At 46.2% G+C, this 14,689-nt stretch overlaps 1 protein-coding gene across 1 annotated transcript; it reads right to left on the bottom strand.

The window, feature by feature from the left end:
* Window positions 1–12,570: 12,570 nt before the first annotated feature.
* LOC123065163 (lamin-like protein) lies at window positions 12,571–14,106 on the bottom strand. Its single transcript, XM_044488515.1, has 2 exons — window positions 13,708–14,106; window positions 12,571–13,358 (listed from the first exon to the last, which is right to left on the bottom strand). The coding sequence occupies exons 1-2, from the start codon at window positions 13,901–13,903 to the stop codon at window positions 12,862–12,864; spliced, it is 693 nt and encodes a 230-aa protein (XP_044344450.1). The 5' UTR covers window positions 13,904–14,106; the 3' UTR covers window positions 12,571–12,861.
* Window positions 14,107–14,689: the final 583 nt, after the last annotated feature.

Below are 14,689 nucleotides of genomic sequence, written 5' to 3'. Positions count from 1 at the left end.
GAGGCTATATATATATATATATATATATATATATATATATATATATATATATATATATATATATATTATTTATTACTAAACAGGAGCACAAAGTAAAGAACAAAAATAAAATTGGGTTGTCTCCCAACAAGCGCTATCGTTTAACGCCCCTAGCTAGGCATAAAAACACGAATAGATCTAGGTATTGCCATCTTTGGTATGCAATTCTTCAATTGAACACGTATACTCTTTAGGAGATTCTTTGCTTTTATCAATAATTAAACTCCTAGGCAAGAAATCGAGAATTTCATTCGTGCCAAAGATTCCTTAATAATATCAAAAAGGTTGGGGTGAACACTTATAGATTTGAGATCTTCATTTTCCTTACTAGAAGATTCACCCTTATTCTTAGGAACATAGATAAACTTGGCAACTTTGGCAGGAGGAAGATTTGAGGTATTTTTAACAGCAGAAAAAGTGGAACCCAAATTAGTAATAATATCTTCTAGTTTTTATCAATTCTAGTAGAATCTTGATCTATCCTTTCATCAATAGGTTCCTTTTCTCTAAGATTCTTCAGCATAACTCCTACCTTAGATCCATAATGAGTAATTTGATTATGAATCCTTTTATCCAAATTTTTGATTAACTCTATAGTAGCAATTTTATTCTCAATAATATCAAGTCTTTGCATCACATGTTCCAAGGTTAAAATAGTTCCATTAACCAAAAGAGGTGGTGGGCCTAACATATCTATCATGGCATTATAAGAATCAAAAGTATGGCTTCCCAAGATATTCCCTCCAGTAATGGTGTCAAGAACATATCTATTCCAAGGAGTAATGCCTACATAAAAATTGCGGAGACGAACGGAAGTGGATTGCTTTCTAGTGGATCTATTTTGAGCATTGCAAATTTTATACCAAGCATCTTTTAGATTTCCTCCCTCCCTTATTTTAAAATTGAGAACTTCATTATCGGGAGTACTGGCAACGATAGGAGGACTAGCCATGAAGGCGAGTCAAGCGATCTAACACATGAACACACAAGAAGCAAGAAAAAAGAGACAAACGGAAGAGGGGCGAAGAAAAGCCAAAGGTTTTCGAAAATCGTTTTAGAAGTGGGGGAGAGTAAAACGAGAGGCGAATGGCGAATAATGTAATGCAAGGGAGAATAGTTTATGATGGGTACTTGGTATGGCTTGACTTGGCGTAGATCTCCCCGGCTACGGCACCAAAAATCCTTCTTGCTACCTCTTGTGCTTGCGTTGGTCTTCCCTTGAAGAGGAAAGGGTGATGCAGCAAAGTAGCGTAAGTATTTCCCTCAGTTTTGAGAACCAAGGTATCGATCCAGTAGGAGACAACACAGAAATCACCGAATACCTGCACAAACAATCAACAACTTGCACCCAACGCGATAAAGGGGTTGTCAACCCTTCACGGTCACTTGCAAAAGTGAGATCTGATAGAGATAGATAAACAGTAAAGTAAATATTTTTGGTATTTTTGGTTTATAGATTGGAGAGTAAATATTGCAAAATAGTAGATCGAAAACTAGCAAGATGTAAACAAGATTCAATATAATGGAAAAGAGACCCGGGGGCCATAGGTTTCACTAGTGGCTTCTCTCAAGATAACAAATATTATGGTGGGTAAACAAATTACTGACGAGCAATTGATAGAAGAGCGCATAATTATAATGACATCTAAGGCAATGATCATGAACATAGGCATCACGTCCGTGTCAAGTAGACCGACTCCTGCGTGCATCTACCACTATTACTCCACACATCGACCGCTATCCAGCATGCATCTAGAGTATTAAGTTCAGAAAGAACGGAGTAACGCATTAAGCAAGATGACATGATGTAGAGGAATTAACTCAAGCAATATGATGAAAACCCCATCTTGTTATCCTCGATGGCAACAATACAATACGTGCCTTGCTGCCCCTACTGTCACTGGGAAAGGACACCGCAAGATTGAACCCAAAGCTAAGCACTTCTCCCATTGCAAGAAAGATCAATCTAGTAGGCCAAAATAAATCGATAATTCAAAGAGACATGCAAAGATATCAAATCATGCACATAAGAATTCAGAGAAGAACCAAATAATATTCATAGACAATCTTGATCATAAATCCACAATTCATCGGATCTCGGCAAACACACCGCAAAAGAATATTACATCGAATAGATCTCCAAGAACATCGAGGAGATCATGGTATTGAGAATCAAAGAGAGAGAAGAAGTCATCTAGCTAATAACTATGGACCTGAAGGTCTATGGTAAACTACTCACGCTTTATCGGAGAGGTAATGGTGTTGATGTAGAAGCCCTTCGTGATTGAATCCCCCTCCAGCAGGACACCGGAAAAGGTCCCTAGATGGGATCTCACGGGTACAGAAGGTTGCGGCGGTGGAAAAGTGGTTTCATGGCTCCCTCGGATGTTTTCAGGGTATAAGAGTATATATAGGCGAAGGAACTAGGTCAAGGGAGCCACGAGGGTGGGGGGCGTGCCCTCTTGCCTCGTGGCTTCCTCGTTGCGTCTCCGACTCCATCTCCAAGTCTTATGGTCTTCTTTCGGTCCAAGAAAGATCATCGCGAAGGTTTCATTCCGTTTGGACTCCGTTTGGTATTCCTTCTCTGCAAAACTCTAAAGACAAAAAAAACAAAAACTGGCATTAGGCCCTCGGTTAATAGGTTAGTCCCAAAAATAATATAAAATAGCATATAAATGCCCATTAAACATCCAAAATAGATAATATAATAGCATGGGACAATCAAAAATCTTTCCCCCCGCGCGCATGGGGAGGCATGGGGGCCTCCCGATGGCGGCGGGTTTCCCGTTGGCTTCGGGGTCCTCGGTGCAGCGGCGCGGCCGTTGGTCGCGGCGCGGCGTGGCGGTGCTGGTGGCTAGCGGCGCCCACGTGGCCCAGATCTGGGCCCTTTCGAGCTCCATCTGGGCTAGGGCGGGACAACGGCTCGGTGCGTGGCGATGCTGCTCCCTGGTGTTGGTGGCGAGAAAGCGGTGGTCCGCGGGCGGTGGCAGCTTCGTCGATCGGCGAGCTGCAGCGCGATGATAGGGGCTGTCCGGACCCTTTTGGGTCCGACCGGGCGTCGGCGCCTGTTAGGCCCCTTGTCAGCGCGTTCGGTCGGCTTCGCATCGGCGGTGGTGGATGTCCCCTCACGTTGGCTATGTTGCGGATGCCCCCAAGCCCACTATCTCTTCTCCCATCCTCCAGGTCTCATGTCGGTTGCCTCAGGGAGATGGCGAAGTTGGACCGGCGACCGTGGTGGCACATGTTGGTGGGCGGCATGCTGGGCGGTGCACTATGGATCGTCTGGTGGTGGTGGGGGTTTGGGTCGGGAGAAATCCCTGGCGGCTCGTCCGTCCCCGATGCGGAGATGCCTGCGGGTGCCGCCAAACCTTCCTGAAGAGCGACGGGCACACCCTCCCCACTGCCCCCGCGTACCGGGGGAAACCCTAGTACTAGTTCGCGCAACAACGGCATCGTCGTCGCCTCCTTCTTGAAGGTGTTGCTTGGTATGCGGCACTTCGGAGTGCTGGGTGCGTGGTGGTACTTCTCCGGAGGGTGCAGCGGTTGCCGACCATCTTCGTTTCGTTGATCTGCTGTTGTTGGCATTTGTTTATCTTTCTCTTTCTCTCTTTTTTCTTTGGGCTTTTTTGTGTTGCGGCCCCAGCAAGCTGGCTCTATCGGATGGTGCTTTATCTATAAAGTTGGGGGGACCCTTTATCGTCAAAAGAATCTGCACTTAAAATGACTCATTAAGAGCCAATGCATTGCAAACTAACATAACTCATATGGTTAGGCCCCTTTAGTGGAACCTGTCCACTCGGGTTCAAGCCTTGGATTTGACACGGATGCTTGCATTTTCCTAGATTTGTTTCAGGGTTTTCAACGATATCCGTTCAGTTGTATGGTGTGCCCGTCAACTACGAAGCCCCTGCGACGATTTCGTCAATCTCAAGATTTATCGACTTAGGCTGCGACAATTAGTTGCTTTGGAAGTGTCTTGACAACGTACATGGAGTTTTGGCTAATGAGCTCAAATACTCCGTCATGAATAATAAATTGAAAATATAATATTTCTTTTTTAAATATCTGATTTTTTTGCAACAAACATTGACAATTTGTCTATGCGCTTAAGCATTTTCATGAAGAAAAACATTCCTAAGTGATCTGGGCTGAAAAACAAAATCGATGACCCAAAAAGATTATTTCGAAAGCATTGATTTTTTTTCAGAACATTAAGAATGATTTTTCTTCACCAAAAATCCACATATATATAGACAATTAGTCAATGTTTTACATAAAACTTAATTATTTTAAGAAAGTGACATTTTCTTAATTTTACTATTCACTCCAAGACATTTGAGCTCGTGAGAAAAAAACACTTTTCCTTTCCATTTTTTTGCATTAAGCTTAGCAAAATATTTTAAGACTCCTAGAGCAACTTCAACGGGGCGACCCACTTCGTCCGCCGCCATCCGTTTGGGTCGGTGCGGACACAAAAGGCGGCCCAAAGCGCCGACCCAAATGGACGCGCGTCCGCTTTTCGTCCGCGGACGACCCATTCCCGGTCCAGTTTTTAGCCGGATTTGTGTCGGAGCGGACACGCAGCGGACGAGCGCACGCTCGCCTTCTCCTTCCCCGGGCCCACTGGTCTATCGCGCATTGGCCTCCCCCCATCCAACAGCAACCCTCGCCCGCCTCCTTCGTCGCCGACGCCGCCGCCCATTTTTGTCGGTGACTCTGCCAGCTGTTGGCGCCTCCACATCCGCCCAGCAACGCCGCCCACTCCCACGTCGCCCGTCACCGCCATCTTGCAGCTGGGGAGCCAACTGCTTCCCACCCCCGCGCCCCCACTCACAGCCGCCCCAACCAAGAAGCCACCTCGCCGCCCGGCCAGATCCTCACCGACAAGCTCGTTGGACGCCGGCAGGGCAGTTAGCTGGTCCATGCGCGCCGCGACTCCCTTCGCCGGACGTCTCCTTCGTCGACGCTCGCAAGCTGTTCGACAGTTTGCCAAGGTACAAAATGGACTCCGCCGACGAGTTCTTTTTTCACAATTTCCTTTGCGATTCATCGTCTGATGATGATGAGGAGATATTGGCTGCCGTGTTGGTCCATCACCACCTCAACAGTCGGCGGCCATTGTTCCGTGGCTCCATTCTGGGCCACCTTCCGGCGTTGAATTGCAACCGAGAGAGCGGGCATTTCCTTCTTTGGAAGGACTACTTTGATACAACAAACCCGTTGTTCAAACATCAAAAATTCCACCGTCGTTTCCGTATGAGTAGGCATCTTTTCAACCATATTAGAGAGGGGGTGGTCGCCTATGATGACTATTTCGAGTGCAAAGAGGATGCCGTTGGCAAGATTGGTTTTTCCTTTTATCAGAAATGCACTGCCGCCATCCGAATGCTTGCATACGAAGTGCCCGGTGATCTCATTGACGAGTATGTCCGTATGAGCGAGTCTACTTGCCTAGAGTCCCTATATAAGTTCTGCAAGGCTGTTATTGCTGTGTTTGGCCCTGAGTACTTGATAGAGCCGACTGCTGAAGATACAACCCATTTGTTGGCGATGAATGCCAGCAGGGGCTTTCCGGGGATTCTTGGTAGCATAGACTGCATGCATTGGGAGTGGAAGAACTGCCCTTCTGCTTGGCAAGGGCAATATAAGGGCCATGTCTGGGCTTGCACTGTCATACTAGAGGCCGTGGCGTCTCAAGATCTCTGGATCTGGCACAATTTCTTTGGCATGGCCGGATCACACAATGATATCAACGTGCTTCAGCGCTCACCGGTGTTTTCTAGGCTTGCCGAAGGCAACAACCCACCGGTGAACTTTACTATCAACGGCCACAACTACGACAAAGGATACTATCTGGGTGATGGTATCTATCCTCAGTGGACCACTATTGTCAAGACAATACCCAACCCTGTCGGAGAGAAGAGGAAAGGATTTTCCCAAGAGCAAGAGAGTGCTAGGAAGGATGTCGAGTGTGCCTTTGGTGTTTTGCAATTTCGATGGGGCATCGTTTGGTATCCTACTAATACCTGGAGCACGCAGAAACGGTGGGAGGTGATGACTGCTTGTGTGATCATGCATAATATGATCATAGAAGAAGAGCGCCCGAAACGTCTGTATGATCAAGGGTTTCAGTTTCAGTGTGAGAATGTTGTGCCTGAGCATGGAGTAGCAGCAATGTTTGAACAGTTCACCCAATTTTATCTAGACATGCGTGATTGGGAAACTCCCGTACAACTGCAAAATGATTTGGTTGAGCATATGTGGGCTCATGTTGACAACCAATAGATGTATCTTCTTTTATTCGTTTGCAAAGCTATGTGAGAAATTTTTATTTTCATTCGGCTTGTAATAACTATGTTATTTTATTCGGTCCAAAACTATTTTATTTGATTCAAACTATGCAAATTCATGCAAAAAATAGGGGGCCAGCTGGTCACGCCGGCACATATGGGTTGGTGCGTTGGGCGCGCTGCCGACCCATATCTAAAACAGGGCAGACGCCGGGCGGGCATCCGACCCAAACGAACAAAAAGTAGACGAGATCGCCAGTCCGTTTTGGTCGCCCCATTGGAGTTGCTCCTACATGAAGCGGGAGAGAATTTGTAGCAGCAGGGGGCACCTAACCTCCTTTTGCTTTTGGCTTTCGATTTTCAATCTTTTCTATTTTTTGAACTAAAAATTCAAACTAAGTTTCACTTTCATATTTGTGTTTCTGGTGACGATGCATTTCAAAGGAGATCCATTTTGAATACATTTTAATGAATTCTCAAACTTTTATTAAGTTTTAACTTCTGGAACTTGGTGCGAGCAATCGACAAAATCATTAGTTTCAGACCCTACGTTCGATAAAATAGTAAGCTTTTTTTTACTTTGAAACTTGGTATGAGCTACCGACAAAATTGTTAGTTTTAGAAGTTGCAACCGACAAAGTCATAGTTTCATAAATTAATACTTAAAGAGGGAAATCCATATTACAACCTCGAACAACCATCGAAGTCTAAAACACAACCCTAAACTATGAAACCGTTTAATTTACAACCCTCAACTTTCAAAACCAGACAAAAACAACCCTGGGTTGGTTTTTGACTAGTTTTGATCAGCTTGGACCAGTCAACAGCCTAGTCAGCGTCAAGTCATATGCCACGACACCATGTCCTGAATTTGAAATTTTCTTCTATTTCTTATCCATTGGGCAAAACTTCTTGAGACCTTCACAGATTGAATCTAAGGGTTGTGTGTATATTTGAGAATCGTTTCAGTTTTTTTAGGAAACTTTCTTTTGCTAAAATTTGACCCAAAATAGCTTTGAATTTGATTTTTTGCTCTAATTTTTTTCTTCTACTTGGCAAAACTTGTAGGGACTTTGCCAAATTGAGGTGGTGACATGGCGTATAATTTGGCGCTGATTAGGCTATTGACTGGTCAAAACCAGTCGAAAACCACCCCAAGGTTGTTTTTTGCCCGGTTTTGAAAGTTGAGGGTTGTCAATTAGATGGTTTCCTAGTTCAGGGTTGTGTTTTAGACTTCGGTGCTAGTTCGAGGTTGTAATATGGACTACTCTCAAACTTAGAGCAAGTACCTTCTAGCATTTGAAATGTTATCAGGGCTCAAGATTAATTTCCTCAAGAGTGAAGTTTTTATCATGGGAATGGAGCAACATGACCGAGTGAGGATAGCTAACCTCCTTAATTGTAAACTAGGGAGTTTTCCAATTAAGTACATTGGGCTGCCGATCTCGCATAAAAAGCTTGCCATCTCCGAATGGGAGCCGTTGTATGGTAAAGTTGCCAATAGGGTTAGTCCGTGGCGAGGGCGTTTCATGTCTTCTGCGGCTAGATTGATTCTTACCAACTCTAGTCTGTCCTCCCTCCCTCTGTTTACGATGGGTGTGTTCTTGTTGGCAGATGGGGTGCATGGGAAGTTTGATACCCCGCGCTCCAAATTCTTTTGGGAGGGAGCTGGGCTTAAAAGAAATACCATATGTTGAAATGGGCGGCCGTGTGCCGCCCTAAGAAATATGGAGGGTTAGGGATTAATAATTCCAAACTTATGAATGTGGCCTTGCTTACCAAATGGTGGTGGAAATTAGCTACTAACGAAGCGGGTCTATGGGCGGACCTGCTTCGGGCAAAATACTTCCCGGACGGGAATGTGTTTAATGCCAAGGCCTCGGGCTCGCCGTTTTGGAATGGGATCTAGGCGGTTAGGCCGGCTTTCTCGCTAGGGGCGAGATTTGAGGTGAATAGCGGCAGGTCTACTAGCACTACTAGGGAAAAGCCTAGCAGCAGCACGGGTTTTGGGCCTATCAGTAGCGCGGGCAGGAGCACTACTGATAAGGCGCTACAGCTAATGCTTAGCAATAGCGCGTCCTGACCCACGCTACTGCTAAATTGACTTAGTAGCAGCGGTTCTTTAGAACATCGCTACTGGTAATTAGTAGTAGCGCTTCTCCTTACCCGCGCTACTACTATTATTTAGTATTTTATTTCTTTTATTTTTCATGTTGTATTCATACACCTTTACACAAGTTTTCATACAACAGGAATTTAGAGATTGTTTTTACATCATAATGAGTTATTACATCATGGGGTGAAAGAACCGTGGACTAGTTTCAAGTGGATGTCCATCCACTTGAAACTAATCCGCGGTTCTTTCACCCAATGATATAATAATATCATCATCATCATCATATCATTAACAACTTAGCATCATAATACATCATTGTCATATAACACCTCCTCAATATCATCGTTTTCATCATTGACATCACATAACACCTCCTCAAGATCATCATTATCAACTCTAACACATTACCACATAATAAACATATTGTACCTCATAGGACCTATTACATTCGATTAAGACCTACTACATTTTCTAAGGTAAAATAACAAAAAACAAGATAGCCCCTGACTCTCCATTATGGAGAATGGAGATTAGCCTGTCTCCCATTCTTGCCTTTCGCTGAATGTTACTTCCAAGAACCTCCTTGCGAATGTCCATACATTTCTTCCATTCTCTGATGATCATGTGTTCACGGGTTTTAGAAATCCGATATGCACAGGTGAGCTCCGTAGATTTACCTGGCAGTATGTTCAGAACTGAGAGGCGACCATGCAGAGACATCAGATGAGGCACACAATCCATCGGGAGTTTCTGTTGAAAAACATAATAATAACTTCGTAGTTAGCAATGATGTACTAGTTTTAGAAGTATGCAAAAAATGCACGGATGTCGTAATATTAAAAAATCTTACCAGGGTATCTCCAGAGAAGTTATCGTTGTTCAACACATGCACTAGTGGCACGTATTCACCATAATTTGGAGGAGTTCGATAATAGTCATTGTAATTCTCAAGAAGAGTACAAAATGCGATCAGATGATTTTTCTCCTTATACGTTAATTGGGTGCCTTCGGTGTAGTGGGTTTTATCTACCATCTTCCGCACAGTCTTTGAAGAATCAAAATAAGCTGTCAATGGAAATAAGCTATCAACTATTTTGAAATAAACAATATAAATTAGTTAATAACTATGTTTGAGAAACTCACATAGCGGTACAATCGGAAGCGTATCAACAAGGACCCAAATGTCCATATTGTCTTCCTCGCTGTCAGGATCACCAAGATCCATGGTGACAATCATACCCTCATAAAAACCATACATTTTGCAAAGTGCTTCCCAATTTTGGCAACCAAAATGGGTTACGCTCTGAGCATTGTACAGATTTACTTCAAAATCCATATCATGATGGGTCCTTAGGTGTATTTTCTTTGTTTCGAAATTTTCATGGTCTTCAAAACCCATCCTCTCCAAGACATAGCGTCTTGCATGGCATGGGATAAGCTAGTCGAATTGTAAAATATGAAAATTAGACGTTGAAATAGTTGAAGTCATGCTTAATGGAGAAAAAAACACTTGTCGTTGTTGCGTACCGTTTCACAATCGAAGGTCTCCTCGAGCTTAATGCTGAAGCGCCGATCGTCGTCCAGCCGAACGAACCTGTCACACATACCTCGATCGTCGTGGCACCAGCTACACTCCCCCGGGAGACCGTCGTCGTCCGAGTACGACATTTCCTACAATCATAATTCAAAGATTAAACTTGTACATATTCTAGCACAAGTCATGCCAGAATTCACGACAAAATCCGGCATGACCTTTGCTAAAAAAGGACATATCGAGCGCCTGAAATTTGCCGGAACGGAAATTAATCAACACTCCGGCAAAACATAGGCCACTCGGAGATGTAAACTGAACATGAACGGCCACTTGGGCAACCACATATCCAATTTGAGCAACAACACAAGATATACAAGGATATTTGGCTGGTCTCACCTCGATGTCGGAGGGGGATCGGTGACTGGGACGACGGCGGGGATGTCGGAGGGGGTCGGTGACGGGGACGACGGAGGTCACCTGAAACCATATAAGTTATCACTAACAACAAACATGACATGTTCAACTAGTTTTATTAATTCAACTAGTTCTTACTAAATATAAACTTACTATAAATAGAAAAAAACTAGTTCTTTCTAAAAATAAAGTAGTTCAACTAGTTATATTAATTATCTTACTAAAAATAGATTAGTTCTGTTAATTCAACTAGTTCAACTAGTTTATTAATTTACTTACTAAACTAGTTCAACTACAACTAAAGTAGTTCAACTACCAATACTACTACTAAAAATCTAGTACTAACTAAGCAACATCTAGTACTAGCTAACCCTAAATTAACATCTACTACTACTAAATCTAGTACTAACTAGTGGCAGGGGGTGGGGGGCGACGGAGAGGTAGCTAGGGGCGGCGAGGTCGAGGGCGGTGGGAGGAGGGCTGCCGGCGGAGGAGGGAGGAGGGGCGGCCGCAGGCGGAGGGAGGAGGGCGGCGGCGGAGGAGGGAGGGGCGGCCGCAGGCGGAGGGAGGATGTGCGAGGAGGATGGAGGAGGGACGGAAGGAGGGGAGTACCTCGGCGGCGGACGGACGAAGGCGGCGGCGACGGACGACGACGGTTGACGCGGGCGAGAGTGAGAGTGTGAGTGAGAGGGCCGGTCGTGCGTGGGGATAAGGTAGGGATAGTTGTAGCGCGTTTGCCAAAACGCGCTACAGCTAACCTGAGTAGCAGTAGCGCTCTATAGTAAAGTGCGCTACTGCTATAGCTAGCGGGGGGGCCAAGGTCATGGCAACTATAGCAGTAGCGCTGTAGGCTACACACGCGCTACTGCTACTTCCAAGTCAGTAGCGCGTTTGGCAGACACGCGCTGCTGCTAAGTAGCAGTAGCGTGGTATTTTGAAGAGCGCTGCTAGTAAGATTTTGTGTATAGGCTTTTCCCTAGTAGTGTAGGTTCTGGTTGGATAGGTGGTTGGGCGACAGGCCGCTATGGCAGGAGTTCCCGCTGTTGTACCAACTAGCCGCGGACCCGCTTATTATGGTGGGAGAGGCTTTGCGCTCGACGCCGCCAGTAATTCACTTTCTGCGACAGCTGAACGTGGCGGAACTAGCAAGTTGGGACTTGCTTCAGGCGCAAGTGGGCCAACCTGCCATGAATCTGGCTGACGATGTAGTTTCCTGGGACCTATTGGCGTCTCGTAAATTCTCGGTGAAGTCCATGTACAATAGGCTGACGGAGGTTCCCGCGTTAGATATTGCTAGGAGCCTTTGGAAGGCTAGGGTGCCGCTAAAGATTAAGATTTTTCTTTGGCAAATGTTCCGCAATAGGCTTCCGACGGCCGGCAACGTAGCTAAACGCAACGGCCCTCGGATGGGACTTGCATGATATGTGAATCACTGGAGGATGCGAACCATGCTCTGTTCCAATGCGCACTGGCTCGCTTTGCCTGGAGCGCGGTGCGTCAGGTTTTCCAACAGAACTGGAACCCAAGAACCGGAAACGAGTTGTTAGCAGTGTTACAGGCGCAGAGGGGTGCCAAAGCCAGGGTTCTGTGGATTTGCGTGGGTGCATTGCTTTGGTCCCTATGGACAGTGCGTAACAAAATGACTATGGAGCATAAATTCCCGACTAATCCGACTAATATTATTTTCAAATGCCATCTTTTTCTACAGAGTTGGGCACCGCTGGGGAAACAATGTGATGCTGACCTTATGAGGAGCACAATGGAACAGATCGCAACAAGTATCCCAAGACTTCGTGAAGCGAATTGAAGCGCCTTCTGTTCTTTCCTTCATTTTGGGGTCTAGCTTTTGAGTTAGATTTGGTTGGGACCTAACTTGCGAACTATTTGATGTGTTTTGCGTGGCCGATGTGGCCTGTTGAGACTGTTATGTGGTTTGTGTGATGTGCAAACTTGGATTCTGCCTTTGTGGCTTTATTAATTTAAAGCCGGACGCGTCCAGCGTCTTCGTTTCAAAAAAAAAAATAGCAGGCTTATAGCCCGCTTACATGGCAATTTTGCCGATGTGGAGGAAAGAGACATGAAAAAGTGAGAGGAGTGGGCTCTCATGCAAGAGGCTAGCTATATGCAGATTCCTAGGCCGATACAATAAATATAAAAAAAGAGATAGATAGAAGATGAGAAAAAGTAGTATTCTTATAGCCAACCTTATTGTATGAGTGGCTACAACTGATAGCTCTATATGACATGGCAACATCATATAGCCAGCAGCCGGCTATACTATTAACCATGCTCTTAAAACGTGTTATACCCACGTGGATCGCGAGGCAATCGGGGAGCTGGCACGGCTCGACAGGTATGTGCCCATGTGAATTTATATACATAAAAAACACTTCATTAAATTGCAAAAATAACAAATCTTATAATTTAGGTACACAAAACGAGCGAGCAGCTAAAGCACCATGTACATCTTATACTTGCACCACAAAGAGCACACTGAGAGCCACGATCAGGCCAACCGCCAAGCTGACTAGATTTAGAGTAGAATCCGAAGTACTAGTACTCGTCTCGTCATCGGAAGCATCGGTGTCCGACGGCGTGGAGACGTTCTTTGGGTGGCTGAAGTCGAAGGCCGGCGCCCTGTCCGCGCTGTCGGGCCCGGCTGCTGGCCCTGGCGCGTCGGCCACCGGCGGCCTGAGGTCCGGCGGGAGGCCTTGGCCGTGCGCGACCGCTATGGCAAAGCGCTGGCCGTTCTCGCACTGCTCGCCGTCGTAGTTCCGTGAGAAGAAGTACGTGTTGCCCTCCTTGAGCAGTGGCACGGCGGCGGTGACGGCATCCTTGCTGAACTCCGGCGCGGCGGCAGACCAATCGACGATGTCGTCGAGGCCGGAGTCGTCGTAGTCGCAGCTCTTGTATAGGGTCTCGTTCCGTGTCTGCACCACCGAGTGATTTTTGTCCGTGTTGAATACTGCATCACGGAGACGCCAAACGGTTAGTCTGTTTATTTTTACGCGAAACGGAGACGCGAACGGGACCTTGATAATGGCCCTGCATCGTCGTTTGCAAAACTGTTGGTGATTGACAAAGCGACCGGGGACATGGAGCATGTTGCACTTTTCACCCACGAGCAAGCCATGTGCACGTACAGGGAAACCAATGGAGAAACGTAGCTGCTGCTTTCGATACCACGCTAATTAAGCATCGAGAAGAGCAGAGAGGTCTCACAAGCTGACTGAACTTGGACGGATGCAACGTAATCAAAGAGCGATGGATGGATGCAGCTAGAGAATGCAACTGTAAGTATATTGTATACTCACTGAGGAAATCTCCGAGGGTGAAGTTGTAGCCTTCGGCCCACGCCTGGTAGTCGACCGCGAGGCCGTCGTACCAGCCCTTGTCGTCGCCGACGGTGTAATTCTTGTATGCGTCCACGGCGGTGCGCGGGTTAGCCGCGCTCAGGACGGCCACCGCCACGGCGACCACGAGGACGCGCCGACTGCAAAGCTGCAGCATCGCGCGCGCGCGCGACTCGAGTGGCCGTAAGAGAACTGATGAGAAGAAGCTACGGCCGTCGACCCGTCGTTGCCTGCCCAGCTGTTGCGGCCGGAGAGATGCTCTTGTGACGGCCGACAGTGCGCCGTGGGCTGGCTAGCTGCGCATATATCTTTCGGGAGTTGGGAGCTGGGAACTTTATAGCTAGACTAGAGCACGCACTGATGGAGCGGTGGGGAGGGGAAGCATATATTTTCGTGGTATGCTGGCGCGGTACCATCAGTGTCGGCAGCGAGGCGGTTGCTTTTTCGTCCATCTCGTGGGCAAGTGAGACTGATGAATGGTGATGAAGACCGATCTCCGTTTCTGTTGCGGCGTCCTGTCACCGCACGCGATGCGCTCCAGCCGGCCAGCTCCCTATTGTTCTTCAATTCATCACACGTATAACTATAGTGTTCATCTATGATGCGTGTAACCAAGAAGAAAAATAAAATTAGAGACGAATGAACGAAGGTCGGCATCAGCACAGGCTTGACCAGCAGTTGTACTTGTCTGATTATACAGTAATCCATCTTTTAGTGCATGTCCTGATTATATACAATATCCTTAGGAGTATAACTAACATAACATGTACTACCAAATGATTGCCAGTTCTTGTGAGTGACCAAGTGCTTTCTGTTGATAGGCCAATCGGTATGACTCCAGGTGGCGTATCTGACTTCACCACTATTATGTTTTGATGAAGATAAAGAAAAAGGAAGAAGAGATGGCTGGACTATGAGTCTATGACAGCTAACCATCTGCCGG

The sequence above is a fragment of the Triticum aestivum genome, chromosome 3B (assembly GCF_018294505.1).
Source record: "Triticum aestivum cultivar Chinese Spring chromosome 3B, IWGSC CS RefSeq v2.1, whole genome shotgun sequence".
NCBI lineage: Eukaryota > Viridiplantae > Streptophyta > Magnoliopsida > Poales > Poaceae > Triticum > Triticum aestivum.
The sequence above is the reverse complement of the archived record's forward strand: the minus strand, read 5'-3'. Positions and strand labels throughout refer to the sequence as shown.

What these genes read in the sequence shown, in the direction of transcription:
- LOC123065163 (XM_044488515.1), bottom strand. Translation starts at nt 13,903, where the DNA reads ATGCTGCAGCTTTGCAGTCGGCGCGTCCTCGTGGTCGCCGTGGCGGTG. An exon ending in CACCCTCGGAGATTTCCTCA is followed by an intron (nt 13,359 to 13,707) that starts GTGAGTATACAA and finishes TCCGTGATGCAG; the next exon opens with TATTCAACACGGACAAAAAT.